The sequence below is a fragment of the Mastigoproctus giganteus genome, chromosome 3, assembly GCF_048544385.1.
Source record: "Mastigoproctus giganteus isolate SK-2022 chromosome 3, ASM4854438v1, whole genome shotgun sequence".
Taxonomy (NCBI): Eukaryota; Metazoa; Arthropoda; class Arachnida; order Uropygi; family Thelyphonidae; genus Mastigoproctus; species Mastigoproctus giganteus.
Genome location: NC_143577.1, coordinates 57,970,522 through 57,987,743, shown reverse-complemented (window position 1 = coordinate 57,987,743; position 17,222 = coordinate 57,970,522). Strand labels below are relative to the sequence as shown.

Genomic DNA, 17,222 nt, shown 5'->3' with positions numbered 1-17,222 from the left:
GTTGCCCTTGTATTGCACTCTCACTTTAAATAAAAAGCACGCTTCAATGAGAAAATACGTGTCCCTTAGAGACACATTACTTGGTATCATATTATAATTCATCCGTGAATAATGCCTAATCAATTCGAAAAAGAAGTTCCCATAAAAATTCTCAAGATTACATTGTAAAATGTTTTTGTCACTTTATAAAAAATATATTCATAATAATTCCGTTTACACTTAGGGTCACCTGAACCGCGTGTATTGCTGTTACCTTCGAATTTACCCGCTCGACTATGGCAAGAATAATAATTCATTCTGCACAAAGTCTATCTGAGCAATGACGTGCAGTTATCGATAATCTTTCTAGAGATTCGTTTCCAAACTTCCCTAGAGTCGCTTGATGATGATGAAACAGTTTTACGATCATCAAGAGTTTCTATGGTATCGTTCATGTCTGATCCCCATAATCTCGTTAAATCTCCTCATTCCATGGCTCAATGAGCCATACTCGTTTACTCGATTCGACTGTTGATCTCGAATGAGGAAGGAGGAGAGATCGCGATGGGTAACTTCATCGCTTGAGAAATACAGTACCCTAAAGCTTTCCATTGAAGCGTTAGTGGAAATTGTATCCTACTGTTGTCAACAGATCCTCAGTTTGTTGCCACAAAGCACTCACCACCCACTGAGTTAAGACAGCATATTTATGAACCCTAATGCCCCACTTACGATGAAACACCAGCTCTTTCTGCTGCGAAAGGCCTAGGATGATGGCAAAACCTCGATAACTGAACGTTTAACATTTATCGCCAACCATAACGTCTCTGTTTAGTGGTAACAATACCAAGGTATTTAAGTACAGTTCCCATGGTTGGAAACATTTTCTTAAATCGGATGACTGTGGATGAGACATTAAACATATGAAGTTTGGCAACTACACATGCCTTCTTTAAAATTGTGGAAATAGTTCTGTTGTTCTAGCTGCCTTCATCTGCCCTCTACAGTGTACGGCTAAATAACAACCACCAGCAATTAAACACTGTAGATAAAGAGCAACTCGCCGATTAAGATAAAACTGTTAATTAAGTTTTCTCCTTATTAACTAAATCTCCTCAGTATTTTAACGTGCGATCTGCATTCTATCCGAGATCCCACGATAATGCAATTTATTATATTGTCTGGAAGTTCAGTGAGTGGATTTCCACTGGAAGATGAAAATAATGTGTGATATTCGTTTCGTTTATGGGGAAACAAATAAAAATTAAGAAGTTCTATAAGACAAGTGAGGGATCGTATGATTAAGTTAGTGAGGGCAAACAGAAAATCTAAAATTTACTAGCGTGATCATTTTAACGCGCATTTATTCTATTACACTGCTCACCAAAATGAATAGAACAAGTAGAAAATGGGGTACAACTCTGGTGATGAAGTGGGATAAAATTGGTTTGGTAGTGTAGCATAGAATAACGATGAAATTAGGAGACAGCGGGAAACTTCGGACAGTATATGGGTTGTATAAGAATTACCAAAAAGGTCACATTACAGAAGTTGATACAAGATGCTCGAAAATATGGTTACATGATATCATTACTGCGTATGATCCCCTCCACGGCCAAACAGGTCTGACAGCGGCGAACCATGCTCGAGATAAGTGTCTATAAAATTCTGCGGTGGCTGTCGGTATGCAATGCGACGCCCAAGGGCGTCCCACGCGTTCAATCGGATTTAAGTCCGGCGATCGTTGGATATCTTCAGTTTCAACGTGCATTTATTATACAGTATTCCTTCACCACTTGAGCTCTATGTGCAGTGGCGTTCTCGTGCATGAAAACAAAATCTGGGCCAACCGCACATAAGTGTCGAGGATCTATTCTCGGTACCTCTGTTCAGTTACAAGAACACCGCCTCCACTGTACGTGTACCTTTTTTCTGATTCGTCGTTGTCTCCGGATGAAATTACGTTTAGAATCTGTTTGTAAGCTAAAACGTGACTCAGAACATAACTGTACTCCATTTTTCAGAGCTCCAAGTCACATTCATGACACCAGTTTCGATGAGCTCTACCGTGGTTTGGGATTAATGGGATGCAAACGACTGGCTTCCTCGGGTAGAGTCTCCACTTGAATTGAGCCTTCTTAACAAAGTCCGGTTGGAAATGTTTTCACCTGTGGCCGCAGCAACCTCAAGAGACAGTTGATGACAGGACATCGTAGGGTTCCCATCTTGCTGCTAGAACCAGATAGCGGTCTGTTCTGGTTGATGTAACCCTCTAGCGAGCTTGGCCAGCTCTTCTTGTAATTGTTACTGTCTCCTGAAACTGTTTTCATAGCGCCAAGACGACACTGCATGGCATTTCCGCATGCGACTGCCCGACTTCAAGTCGTCCAATGCCAGCCCGCCGTCTCAAAGAATCATCTAAATGACGATGACTTTACATCCTGAGTACTGGAGATGTGGCTATCCCACTGAGCAAGCCAAAAAAAACGGGAGTGAAGTGATGTGGTCGCAACCCGGGTTTTTATAGTCATGAATAATTTGCATAAATGTGCAACTCTGTAAGGTGGTAGATCGATTTGTATTGGATACTCGGAATTTGCATGCCAGGATGCTTATTATATCTAATACTCCCCTTCGGCGACACTGTTCACAATGAAATATTCATGAAAAACATTTTGTTCTATTAATTTTGTAGAGAAGTGTATTTTCGATAGCATAATATTTTCCAAACTCTTATCTATTATAATGACTATCTCTCAATTAAGTTGAGAATCTCAGACGATTGGAAGTGATATACTAATATTTCTCCAATTTACAAAATTGGTTCTAGTGATAACAAACATGTACGTTTAACTTCTATACGGCTTCGAAATTTTTGAAATTTATGATCAAGGATGTATTGCAAAGTCACCTGGACAGGAATGGTATGAACGAGAAACACAGCAAATGTTTTTTAAAAAAAAAACATTTCCTTTTTAAAGGAAAATCATGTTAAACTAATCTGAAAAGATTAAGTTGACACAAAGTAAGTGGATGGATATTTATTCTTTAGTAATATTAAGGCTCCATCCCACATGAAGATTTTTTTTTATAAGTTGGAGTAATGTGCCATTAGTAAGAAGGTGCAGCTGTGGAAAAATATGACGGACACATTGTGGAATGAGGTGGAAGAGCAACAAGATCGTTTACTGCTACAACGAAGTTTTCTGAGAGAGAGAGAGAGAGAGAGAGAGAGAGAGAGAGAGAGAGAGAGAGAGCGACCATCTTTATTGGTTGGAAAGTCTTGAGACTATATACACTGTCCAGTCAAAATTTATGGGACACGACCTCTCTGGTTGCTGGAGATTCTATGTGACTGCGAAATGTTTAAGTAGTCTGTCTTATAAAATTTATCAGTGGAGTGGTCAAAGCTCAGAGTGTTTCCACAAGATATTTTCATGGAACGACGATGGAGAATGCCTGTAGAACGATTACTATCCGATTATGTTTTCCCAACTGTGAAATTTATGGAGGAGATGCCGCCGTGATCTGCAGGTAAGGAGGGAGTTTCAAGTCCACTGGTCGCAATGCATATTACCATGATTGGCACATTAATGTTTGAGTACACTGTGGCGTGGCAATTTCATCGAAGCGGCTTCCAGCAAGACAACGCTCCATTTCGCTAAGCAAGAATTGTGAACACACAGTTTGAAGAGCATAACATAGTAACGACCAAAACGAAATGGTCAGACAGATTCTTGAATGAAATTTAAGACTGGTAAAAACATAATCCTGAATTTCTTGCATCATTTTTACTTATAATCTGAAGATATGAGCAATGTTAATACTTTATGTATATTTAGATATCAAAAGGGAAATTGTATTTATTGAAGTTGATGCTTCAGTAGAAGGGATGAAAATAAATGATGGATCCAATTTATGACATCGTGGTATCGGCAAACGATAATGAAAAGCTGGATTGAAATTAGGAAGGAAGGAAGGAAGGAATTCTCTGGCCAAATATTCTTGGAAAGAAATAACCAGGTAACAAAGGTTACGAAATTCCCCGCGGTTCAGAACTAATGAAAAGTTTCCTCATTACCATAATCAGCATTAGCTGAGTTCTGTAAAAGGTCCACTTTCATCTTTCTTAATTAGTCCTCGGTGGTTAGCTACCATGATAAGACCAGAAGGGTGCGAATATAATGAGAAACAGGATGTGGAAATGCAAATGGAGAAGGTAAACATGTAAGTTTTCTTAACACTATTCGAAAGCAATGTCTGCTTGCTTTGCAATATCACAACTGGCTGTAATTATGCGTGACATGGGTGGTGCAGAACATGCCATCATTACTCTTTCTGAAACTAATTTCGGTTCGAAATGAACACTGGTAAGAGAGATAATAACGAAATGGAAACAAAGGGCGTTTGAAATAGCCTTAGAAAACGTGCCATCATTTCTGGTTAGTAGTAAAATAGCTACTTTTAATGGTATTTGCACGTTTTAGAATCCCCAAGTCACGCCAACACACTTCCGGAAGTTGGCGGTTTGTATTTTAATACAGACTAAAATTACCACGAAGCATGCACGGGATATTAAAATATCTTCATTGTAGTTTTTGTATGGTTTCTTGTTCTGTGGTTTTCAACAAATACTTGTTGATTAAATATGAAAGCTATCTTTCGTTCAGTTTAAGTTCCTTTGTCTTGATCGTTGTACCAATTTTATTTTGAACGTAATAACACATTCACCGACATGTATCTGGGATGGTGGTGGATTATATTATCATGTATGCACTTCACACTGGGACAATTTAGAAGAAACTTTAACTGAAGGCTGCTAAAGCTTTTTCAGAAGTTGAGTGTCCCAAATGAAGAACGCGTTAATTCAGTGCAAAGAATATGTCTGTAAAAGGAAAAGAGATATGCGTAGAACTCTTGATATTTATCGTTGACAGTGTGGATGTAAGTCATGATGGTATAATTGTAACTTGTTTTACAGTTGGATTTCGTGTTAGGGAAGATTAACGGCAACCATCTTTGTGGGCTACTAGTCGACAATTTTATTTTTTCTATTAAAGAATACCATGGACCTAGGGGAGAGTAGAATGGTTCTTTTCTCCCGGAAACTCGGATTTTTCGTCCAGCAAACCGAAAATTGACCACAGAACGCATACAATTTAAAGAGTATATGCAGAGTAATATGGCCTTAGTCGCTTATGCTGTTAAAACTCTACTACAACAAAGAATACCATATCGTATTTCTACTTGTTCAACGCATATCTTTAGTGAATCTCTTTAAGAACAATTCAAAAATATTTCATCTCTTTAAATTGATGAGTCAGTATTCGTGGGTTTCTGGTTAACAAGTCTGCAGTGTCCAGTTCGCTTTCTTGGAGGCACCGTTAGTGCTTCCTTTTGCATTGGACCAAGCAGACAATCTACACAGACGTCTGTAAGGACTTTGAAAAGATATTACGTCACGCATTCTTATGAAACTCAGACTTAAAGAGTGTGGTATTTTTTTATCCTTTATTGTATTTGTTAACTAGCATGAATAATTTTATCTTTCGTTGTGGTAATGAGAACGAATTACTATGGGTTCAGTATTTATTTACCTCAATCGTTCTGTAGGGCTTCTCTTTAAGCATTTCCTGTTTAAGGTTAATATTTGCAGAGAGCATAAAAACTTTTATTCTTAACAGAGATTACTAATATCATTGACTTGGCTGTCTGGCCTTAGAAGAATTTTAAATAGTTTCCAGAATGACAATTTCTCAGAGATTAAGTATTAACATAAATAAATGTTCTATTTTATTTCAAATTTCAGTTTTAATGCTCATGTTGATAAATTTATCGAAAGCGTACTGAATTCAGCAGCATTTTGCTACTTCAAATCAGTTAAGAAAAAATTAATTTTTTTCCTGCAGCATGTATAAATATTGTAGAGAAATTTATTATTTATATAAGCCGGTACTAAAAAGACGTAGGAGAAATTCTTTCCTATTTAAAAGATCAGTTTTCTTTTAACGACAAGCCTTTTTCAAATGATGCTATAATTACAAGTAGGAACTTCAACTAGAACAGCTAAACTTTTTATTTCTCAAAAATTTGGCTTATGCCATCCACTAAACTCGATTTACATTAGGAATGTACGTAGAGCCCATCAAAAACTTATAAGTCTTAAACATGAAAGAATTTTCAAATGTTCTTCATTCAGTTAAGAGCAGCTCCACATTCCTAATGTCTATTTCTCCTAATATGATTTATTTTACTCTTATTTCTGATGCATAATATATATATCCATGTTTCTGGAAGAACTTTTCGAGCGGTTGCCAAGGCAACTACATAAACCCAGCTACCCGACACCGATGGGTTAAAATAATGAAGTCGCTAGACGGCAAAACTAGATTTAAAGGGGCAAGCGATGCTATTTTTTGTTTGACAAATAAATTGGGTTCACAGGAGATTCTAAAATAAAATCTCCGTGTTTTTTTAGACCAAATACCTAACGAGCACCACATTTTTTCTTGGCAACATATCCCGTCTATTTCAAAGTTGCCTGGTCCCATTTGGGATTTTCCTTATACTTTTTCTTCTATTTTTCTTTACATTTTTATCAACCTGTTTTACACAAAAAAAAATAATAAATGAAGAACTTTTCTAAAGTAATGTTTCTTAATATAAAATTAATGCATCTGCCACTTTCCAGCCTTCCCCACACTCTTAAGTTTGAATATTCTTACAATCCTGCATTGTATTCCTTGCTTCCTAAATACATGAATAAACTATACACCATTTTAGATATATTGTAGGAAGGAAGGGGGGGATTTCTACCAATCCAATCAATGCGAGATCGAATATAATATTTATGGTTAGCATACAATCAAAGATGTAGGTGTATTCCATTATCGTTCAGAATAAAAACAAAATTTTCGAGTTCTTTAAATATTATTTTTCTTTATTCATTTTATAAATATTTTTTTATTTACATTATTTCTTTTCTTTCCCCATCCTGAGTACGATAAACTGAATCAATTTGCGTATCTCAAACAAAATTCAAGCTTTTAAGTTAAAGTAACTGAATGCTTTGTTATGCATACGTTTTAAAGATTTTTTTTTCCCTTTTTTGCTATAATTATTCAAGCAATGCGTTTTCAAGTGAAAAGAACTTAATAACATTCATCCAAATTGGCATATAATCGATATAATCAAAGAAAAATCAAAAGTTACTGTGTTTATTCTTAAAACAATGCATAATATTATATAGCTTGAAAATTCAGTCCATGATTTGTACTGCAGTCTGAGTGCCCATTTGAAAATATTTTTATAAAGAATAATTAAAGTCGACTGTAAAAGGGAAAAAAAGAAAAGTTGAACTATTTCAAATTACAGGAAACCTTGAATTCGTTAAAAGAAGAAAAGTTTAGCCTTCTTTGTTATTGATCAGATGTCCAATACTGATTATACACCTGATGAGAATCTTGATAATGAAAGTATATATATTTAGAGATGATTCGATGGACATTTGAGCAAATAGTTTGTTCCTCAACTAAGAGAAGTACTTCAATGCGGATTTAAAAATGCATAACTTTCTGGAAATAGTTTGTTCCTCAACTAAGAGAAGTACTTCAATGCGGATTTAAAAATGCATAACTTTCTGGATAGAAATCTCTACGCGTAAGAGGATCATCTGACGTCTGAATGCTGGGCAACAATACATAAAGGGGAAAAAATGCATCTTCTTTTCCACATAATCCCAGGATGAAAGACATAATATTGCGATGGACGTGCAGTTTTAGAGCCACTACTATGTCGTCATGGTTACACCGGTATACATAGACAGCAAACTGAGAAAGACAGGTTATTGGTATTGTAGTTCAATACAAATAGGATTTACCCACCGTACAATGCTCCCTTTGAAGTGGAAGTAGATGATCCTGTCGGGGATTGATCCAGGATGAATACGGTCTTGATGACAAATGAAAAATTCCACCGTTAGTGAATAGACCTGGTGCAGCTTGCCATCTTAAGAAAGATGAAAGCAATAAGGAACAGTGCGGATTTTTTAAGAAAAGCGAAGTTACTGCTGATAAAAGAATTCCAGGTTGGGTTCTGAAAAACTAATATCGTATCAGTTGTTTGAACATAACGGTTACTGAAATAGCTGAACCAACTTACAAATAATGCAGTAATTTTTTTTTTGTTGTTTTTTTTACAACAGCAATGTCTTAGAGCCTTTTATTTTAAACCAACATCTTAAGAAATAAACACAAAAAAAAAAAAAAAAAAAGAATCAAAATCAAATAGCTCCACAGCGCAAAGAACTTAGCCTCTCCCTCTTGATATCTAAGCAATGACAATGACCCTAAACATCTTTTCAGCTTGGAGTCTATTAAAACAGAAATTTTCTACGAGGTCACCCGACGCGCAATTCTTTACGTACGAAACACGGCAGAGATCAAAGTTGAAAACTGATAACTTACTGATGGTCCGACAACGGTGCTGACAGCGGTACTCAAGACTCGGAGATCAAGTCTTTCCCCTTCGGGCGTTTCCGGGCGGTCGAGATGCAAAAAGTCGGGAGACAACCCTCCGCTTCCGCGGCTGTCTCGATCGGAGGAGTCGTCACCTCCGATACCCAGTCGGGTAGGTGGCGGGCTGAGCAGCGATAGCCGGCGGCTGTCTTTGACGCTCTCATTCGGAGACACCATGGGCATCACCGGCACTGGAGTGGTGAGCGTGGAGACGGAGTTTTTGAAAGGACACCCCATTCCACTCGCAGTTCGCCGGAGCGGTCAAGTGTCGGCCTTGCGAAGAACACGGACTTTCATGTCTGCAGGAGATCAGGTACACCGATGCACATCATTCACCTTTCGTCGACGGGGTAGGAGGGATCGAGGGGGTGGGGGAAAAAGCCACGCTTTTCCGTGGCGTGCGATGTGTGGCGGGCGGGCGAGCGAGCGCGCGCCCTCAGTGTGCGTGTGTGGTGACAGTCAGGTAAGAACTACTTGCGCGTGGCATCGTGACACCAACAACGCATCTGTTTCCGATGTTTGCAGAAGGTCTTGTGCTCGCCAACTGACTCAGTTCGCATGCGCGTCTTTTAACCGACTGAGACGCTTCCTTGCCTTTGAGCTTTCTTCTCGTTTATAACACAAGCACGACTTCTTCTCGAGCTGCGTGCTTATATTCCTCTAATGTAGCGTAAAAAGTGCCGAGATAAACACGTGACTAGCACACGCCATCTATCGGCACCGTTGAAGGTTAATTAGCAATTCGTTTTAGGTCTAGTGGTATTATGTATACTGTGCTAAGGTGTTGATAACAAAGCTTCGAAATTTTTGTACTTTAATAAATGTTTTTTGTTTTTTTTTTTCCGCAACTGGAACGATTGATTTTTACAGTTTAACCCGCATTTAACGCAGCGTAATGTAGAGTCGAACACTAACTTTTACTCTGCATCATTAAACGTTTTCTACTATTTTCAACAGCGTGATTATGCATTTGGTTGCTTTTCTGTTATTTAGATTTATGTTTTTAGGAGCGATGCTTATTAATCAATAAAAAAAAATAATAATCGCCTCGTTATAAAGCAGAATAGCCTTTCCAAAACTGCGCGAAAACTAAACGGTTGGCAATTACGGTTCAACTGAGACGGATGATTTTCGTCCATCTAGATGCACCTTCGTGTTTAAAGTTCTATCTTAAAGGAACAAAATGATGTATCCAATTGGACAGTATAAAATGATCATTTTTAGAGTAAAAAACTCTTATCATTTAAGTTATATGCCCTCGTGAGTAGCACAGTTGGTATAATCACCATCTTTCCTACACCAGGTGGAAAATACCTGAGTTCGAATCCCCTCAATGACACGAGGGATTTTTACTGGTCTTTTTCACAACGTGGCTGAGTTAATCGGTCTCAGGCGAAAGTAGCAAGGGTTTTTTCCTCTCGGAAACTCCAGTTTTCATCCAGCAAATAGCAATTCGATCACAGAACACACGCAATTTACGTCAGTCTACCACTGTGACGATAGTGCTCGGGTGTGGCAGGTGACTGAAAAAAAAAAAGCTACTGCCAGTCTCCAGCCACTGTAGTGGCTGGAGACTAGGCACCTGCGCGGTGATCTGATTGAGGTGTATAAGGCGTTGAATGGGTTAAGCACGCTGAATTCTGATGCGATCCTTCCACTTGTTCAGATTACGAACCTAAGGGGGCATAAATTCAAATTAGGAAAAGACAGAGGTAGAATAGATGTGCGGGAATTTGCCTTTAGCCAGCGGGTGGTTAATTGCTGGAACAAACTTCCATCTGTCTTTGTGGAAGTTGATAGGTTGAATAAATTTATGGAGGAACTGGACAAACATTTAGAGGGAATTGTTTTGTAAATTTTTTTTTTTTTTTTTTTTGGCTGATGCTGCATACGCTCATACACTTGCTTTCTTGCATCACGTTCCACTACTTCATTGTTGCAATGAAATTTAGTGGAGGCAGCGTAATGGGCTGGGCTGTTTTTCATGGTTTGGTCTGCGAGCGTTGGTTGTTTGGACAAAACCATGAGTGCTGAGGTCTTCCCAGACATTCTAGACAATGATACAACTTGGCAGCACGTCGGGGAGAGCCCATAACTATATTGGCAGAACAATGCTCCAGTGTCATACTGGTCGCGTTGCGATGGACAGGCTTGAGAATTTGGGCGTCGAAAAGTTAGACTGACCGGCCCAGAGACCTGACCTCAGTCCTACAGAGAACCTCGGAGATTAACTGGATTGTTGGGTAAGTATGAACGAAGACCATCCAAAAAAAAAGAGCTGAATTGATCGCTGCTTTGAAGGCCAAATGAAGAAAAATATCGGAGGACATTTATTAAAAATAAAAAACTGTGGAAGAGTGTTACACGGAGGCTAGTAGTGGCTGTTACTATACGCTAAAGAGTTTAGCACAGACTTTTAGTTTTCCGGTAAATAAAGGTCATTTGGCGATATGTAGGTGTACCAATATTAATGGTAGGGAGTCGCTATTTCGTTTGAATACTACTCCTCTCCATTTTACGCTTGTTTTCTCGTGACTTAATGACTTTAATATTGCTTCCTCAACGCGTGGGCAGTTTTTATAAGACCTACTTTTTTGGCATCCTTAATACGCTTCATGAGATGAAGTAATCTCTGAGACAACTCTTTCTCGTGCTTGCTCGGTTAGGGTACTATAAACATTGAGGATAGTAACAAATGTTAAGATGAAACACTGAAAAAAAAAAAAGTTATTTTTCTGTTATCCGAAAGATAAAAACCTACGCGTATACGATAGCATCACGTTCGATACGTGAGAAAGAAACTGGTCAGACATCAAACTTCCTTCAAAAAAGGCGACTCTTATAAGATATTTAAAGTCATCAGAAAACATTTGCTTTAAATTTCAAGGGATTTTAGAAACACCAAAGAAAGCGAAAAGAAAAATGTATAAAGATAAATTTGTCCTGTTACTACGGAGTGTCTAAATTATTTGTGGATTACCATTCTCTCTCTCTCTCTCTCTCTCTCTCTCGCAATTTAGAGCCTTCTGTGCATGAGCGAACGGTGGCAAATACGTAACTGAAGTTACACACTATCGAATAGTTTCGCAAAGTTCAGCTGGTCACGATACATATAATTAACCAGTTTCCCCATGAGGACTCTTTATACGCAGTAGGTGAGCTGCCCTGTTACTCTCTGGGGATTACGGAGGGATGTGAAAATAAATAACCAGGATTTACTGATATCGTTATTGGCCTCATTCTCACCGTCTGTACAGCGGTCTACACAAAGAGCCAGAAACAACCCAAATATATCAACGAGGGAAAGATTAACACGCAAAACAGTTTCTGGAATTTTCCAAGTCCAAATCTGCGTCCAAGAGTTTATTTTAAATAATCAGCTTATGTTGTGGATAAAGATACTAAATGTATTCTCCTAGATAAGCACTAATTAATGAGAATTGAGAGCTATCACAGAACATCTGCTAAGATGTATCAAAAATCTCTCAAAACCAGCAGCATAATCTGCTGAAATCAAAGACTTCAATTATATTTTGATAATTTTCATATTATATTAATTATGAGTGAGAACTAAGGAGTGATCTCCACTCTTGTCTCATACTATAATCCCTTATCCCTACTTCGATCCATTATTCCATATTTTCTCTCTTCATTCCCTACAGTCCCCTGACCTACCTCTATCCCCCTTACTTGTGGTATTAAATTTTTCAATCTTCATCCCTCTTCAACCTGATCCCTTCATATTGTATATTGATAAACCTATAATACAGTGTGCAGTACAAGATTAAGACACAGAAACAAGGTACTGGCCCCTTTTCACGAACCTTCAGCATCGAAAAATATACTTTTATTGGTTCGTATTCATGAATAGATTGCAGTCATTCGTGTTTTGGAACTGGATATACTTTATGCCCTTTCCTGATATTATGGAAAGATTTCAAAATATTTGGAATTGGTATAAGTATTTGCCAAATCAACAAAAATTGCTGGATAAAAGAAAAAACTGTATGCAATCTAATCTAAACCTCTTTCACTGTAACCTGAATTTATGGTCTGTATTTCTGAATTTTTTTTAACAATGAAAATTCCGCCTTCATTCATTCATTTTACTAACCACCCTCAGACCCTTATAAGCATTAGTCAGATCCCCTATAAGGTGCCTGGTTTCCAAGTTCCATAGCCCATTTAATCGAAATCTTTCTCGTAAGGTCCATTTGACTCTCACCATGCGAGTTTCCCGTCTTTGGACCCTTTTAAGAAGCTCAATGTATTTTTTTTCAAATGAGGTGTCCATACCTGGACACAGTATTCCAAATGAGGTCTTCCAATTGACCTTGACCTGTACAGTGGAATTATGGCCTCCCTATCCCTACAGGATATTGTTGGATAAATCATCGATAGGACACCATAGACTTTCCTGGCTGCCTGTTTACACTGCTCAGAAAACTTCCTATCTGCCGGTATCGTTACATTCAGATCCCTTTCTTTGCTGTTTTTAATTCAATTCCAATATACTGATGACAGTGAGGTTATAAAAGGAAGAAGGGAAGTCTTGAAACTTCTAATATGGTTGACTCATTACTCACAAATTAGGTCAGTTGAGATGAAGACGGCTGTCAATGCAACGGTTAACGTGGGACATTAATAGATCATCCACTACTCGTAATCCTTTTATCTGCGCCTAAAATCTGAAAATGCCTTTAAAGCAAGATCACCCAAATAATGAAAGCTGTGTAATTTGTGGAATTGTTCCGGACGTAGCTATAAAATGTACTTCCTGTCTCAAGACATACGGAAGCGAATGTCTCGCGTTGGACCTAAAGAGGCTCGGAAAGCAGCGACGGAAAGTTTGGCAGTGTCCCCCCTGTAAGGGAGAAAATTATATGCATTCACTCGGAACAACTGGTGAAACTTTTAACGACGTTAACCAAATTTCGGATTCACCTGAGCACAGGACCCAACCCGAACCTGAGGTAGACACGGAAAAATTGACATCGCCAGATGCACATGTGGAATTGACACCCGACTCATTACAGGAAGAACAAAATGACCATTCAGATCTCATCATGCAAAAATCTAGTAGCTCCCAACAGGATAACACCCTATCAACAGAGATCTCCGCAATAATTAATCAAACATCACTCGAACACAGTCCACTCCTGGTCTCGCTCCTCACAAATATTGAGACAACTCTATGTATAAAGCTGTCGCCAATTCATAATATCCTCGCAGACCTACTGCTAGAAAACAAGCGACTACGAGAACACAATGAATGCATACACAAAACATTGGAGGTGTTGCGGAAAAATTTTGAGGACCTGAAGCAATCGGTTTGTGATCTTGCTGTTCAAACTAACCATCATGAGCAGCAGCCTCCGGACGAACACTTTCACGCGAAACCGAGAGCTCCTACCCAAACCACCCCATCTTTATTACCACATGACCCCTCTCCAGCCCCCATTCTTACAACATGTGAGTCTGAAGTTGTGTGCCCTGAACATAGCACTAGACCAGTATATATTGAAATCACAGCAGATGCCAACGGATACTCAGGAAATACTGCCTCACAGAAGACCCAAAGAATTCATCAGGAGCAGAATCTGCCAAATCGCACCTATTCGCGATCACAAAACTCACATATGGGGTCCTCGCGCTCAAATCCGGATAATGCTTTGGCTGCTGAAGTACATCGCAATTGTAGTTCCGCTTCAAACAACGTGAGAGGTAACCATTATGCAGGGACTACGATTGCATCTAATGTAAAGACCAATAGAGACACTACAACGTATGCAAGAATTGCAAGCCAACGAACAAAAGAACAAACACTGACCCGTAATCCAACTGTTAAGGAACTGAGCCCCAATCTTAAAGTTATTGGAACCAATTTGCACTTCAGCAAGATGCAAATTGCGAACACTGGAATGATGAGCAAGCGGATCCGTAATGTCTTCATTAGTAGGCTCTCCCCTGCTACCACAGCTGATGATGTAGAACACCTTCTTGCTGCTTTCAAAATGAATGGTAGAGTCACCAAGCTATCCACAAAATATCCCACCTACGCCTCCTTTAAGATCGATGTGGCTGATGCAGATTTTGAAGCACTCTTCAATCCTGAAATCTGGCCTGCTGGAGCTCTTGTTATGCCATATCTCGGGCAGAAAGGGCAGCGATATAGAAGTAATGGAAAGGACTCCCACCAATGGTACCCTGATTCATAGCAATCCCAGATCTCGTTACCGCAACTAGAACCACAGACACGGAACACCAATATGCCGATCCCTGTGCTCATCAGTCCTAGACACACCCCGCTGAATCGAGTCGTGCTATGTCAGAGACCACCCGTCCGTATCAAAGTACCTACAGTACCTGCCTGCACCATATTTTATCAGAATGTGCGTAGTCTTAGGAACAAGCTTGACACTATGGAGCAAATTCTGCTCCCCGGATATTTTGACCTGCTCGCCATCACCGAAACCTGGCTCAATGACGATGAAGAATTCCTAGCAGCAGCTGCCCCAGCTGATTATGGGGTCGTATTCACATCTCGGATTGCACGCAAGGGTGGAGGCGTCGCAATATTTTACAAGAAATCCACTTTCAAGCTGTTGGATAATAAATCCAGTAACTCCCCTAACTATGAAGCAATCCTCGTTACGTTAAGATACAACTTCGTGACGTTTGACCTCTGTGTGGTGTACATACCTCCAACGCCTTCCCCGCAAATCATCCTTGAAGTTTCCAACTGGATAATCAATCAGCTGCATCCCACAGCTTCTCACGTAGTTTGTGGTGATTTCAATCTACCTCCTCAGCTATCTAATATGAAAAAGGATCTTCTGGCACACTTGAGGTGTGCTGATCTACAACTTATTAATGAAGCTCCAACCAGGGGGAATAACCTCCTAGATCTAGTTCTAGCCTCTATCCCTTGCACCCTTGATTACATTGCAGAAACGTCATTCGACTCTGATCATGTCCCAATACATGTGACTGCATATCTGCCAGCCCCCAAATTAGAAACCAGAAGGACAACAAAAAAGGTTGACATCACTAGCCCCAACTTACTTGACGTAGATAAGTGCATCAGAGCCGCCTCTCTCATTCCCTGGGTGGCCTTAGAGACTTGTGACCCAGAAATAGCTGTGAACATTCTCACAAACTGGATCAACACGGTTGCCAAATATGCCGCCTCTAAAAAAATCACAATCAGTCCATATACAAGACTTTGGTGGAATTCAGAACTCAAAATGAGTTTCCAGCTGAAGCAACAGCTCCATCGCACATGGAAACAGTCGCAAAATGTCAATGATCGCATCGTTTATTCTAGGGCACGGGCTCAATTTAATCGCATGAAATCTGAGGCAATCAAATTATACGTTAACCGAGATCTGGCTAAAGGAAAAATTCCATACAAGAAAGTGAACCTTCATTTTCCTCTGCAATTTGATCCTGAATTGTGGCTCGATTTCGTCACAAGATTTAATCGTAATCCTATGCCAAACTCAGATCTGGCTCTACTAACAGAGCCCACCCAACAAGAAGTGTTGAGCACCATTCAGATCACAAAACAACAGCTGATCGTCGCCATCAATTCTCTACCTGCCTCGTCAACCGCTGGTGATGATGGAGTTCCCCAATTCATGCTCAAATGCCTAAGTCCGTACATTATTCAGCCACTTTTAATTATCTTCAACCAGTTACTCTCGAACCAGATTTTCCCACAGCAATGGGAAAACTATCTTATCAAACCTTTAGCCAAAGTTCAGTCGCCATCGAAACCTAAACATTTCCGACCCATCTCCAACTCCTCCAGCCTGCTGAAGCTCCTGGAGAAGACCTTACTCCCGATCCTCACCAAGCAGATCATGCCCAGTAATCCAGCCCAAATTCACTACTCCCTTCCAAACAGATCAACGATCACAAATCTGCTAGCCACAACGAATACTATCTTGTCAGCATTCGAGAAAAGGCACGAACTAGCTGTGACTTACTTAGACATTGAGGCTGCATTTGATGCCGTCCAAGTAAACCAACTACTCACTCTCCTGAAATGCCACTTCCAGATCACAGGGAACATATTATGCTTTCTCTCCTCTCTTCTGAAAAACAGAGTTATAAAGCTTCATACAGGAGATCGCACCCTTACTAGATCCGTCACCGCAGGAGTCCCACAAGGAGGGGTCCTTTCCGGCCTTCTGTTCTCATCTATTATCTTCCCACTGGTTGCACATTCTCGATGTCTACTGAGCTATGCAGATGATATCAAGATACTGACTCCCATCATCCCTGGTCAAGACCTTGATCTGGTAAAAACCGAAATTAACAACACTCTCACTGCAGTCACATCTTACCTCTGCCAGTTCGGGCTCAAGATCAATCCTGCTAAGTCCGAATTCATGGTGTATTCATTGAAGCAAACTCCTTCTTCTCTCCAGCCTTCGGTCGGCAACACCCTCATCCCAATTGCATCCAGCCATCGTGATCTGGGCGTTGTATTCGACTCCAAACTTCGATTCAACGCCCACATAGACATGCTCCTCACACGTGCTTCAAGACTCCGGTGGATAGCAAAACAGCATCTCCTTCATATCAGAGATAAAAAGACAACCGTGAGATACATAAGAGCAATCATCTTTCCACCTTTACTCTATGCTGCTGAAATTTGGGCGTCAGCGGCACCATCAATAAAGAAACCACTCTTTGCCACAGAATTCTGGCTCCTAAAGT

General features: G+C 39.7%; 1 protein-coding gene across 1 annotated transcript in view; it reads right to left on the bottom strand.

Annotated features, from left to right (window-relative positions):
- Positions 1-8,880, bottom strand: part of LOC150088040 (head-specific guanylate cyclase-like) — a 181,627-nt gene extending 172,747 nt beyond the window's left edge. Inside the window, exon 1 of the mRNA XM_090369990.1 lies at positions 8,445-8,880. Coding sequence (XP_090226116.1) covers positions 8,445-8,732 — 288 coding nt within the window. The 5' untranslated portion in view covers positions 8,733-8,880. The remainder of the gene's footprint in view (positions 1-8,444) is intronic.
- Between the last annotated feature and the right edge of the window lie 8,342 nt (positions 8,881-17,222).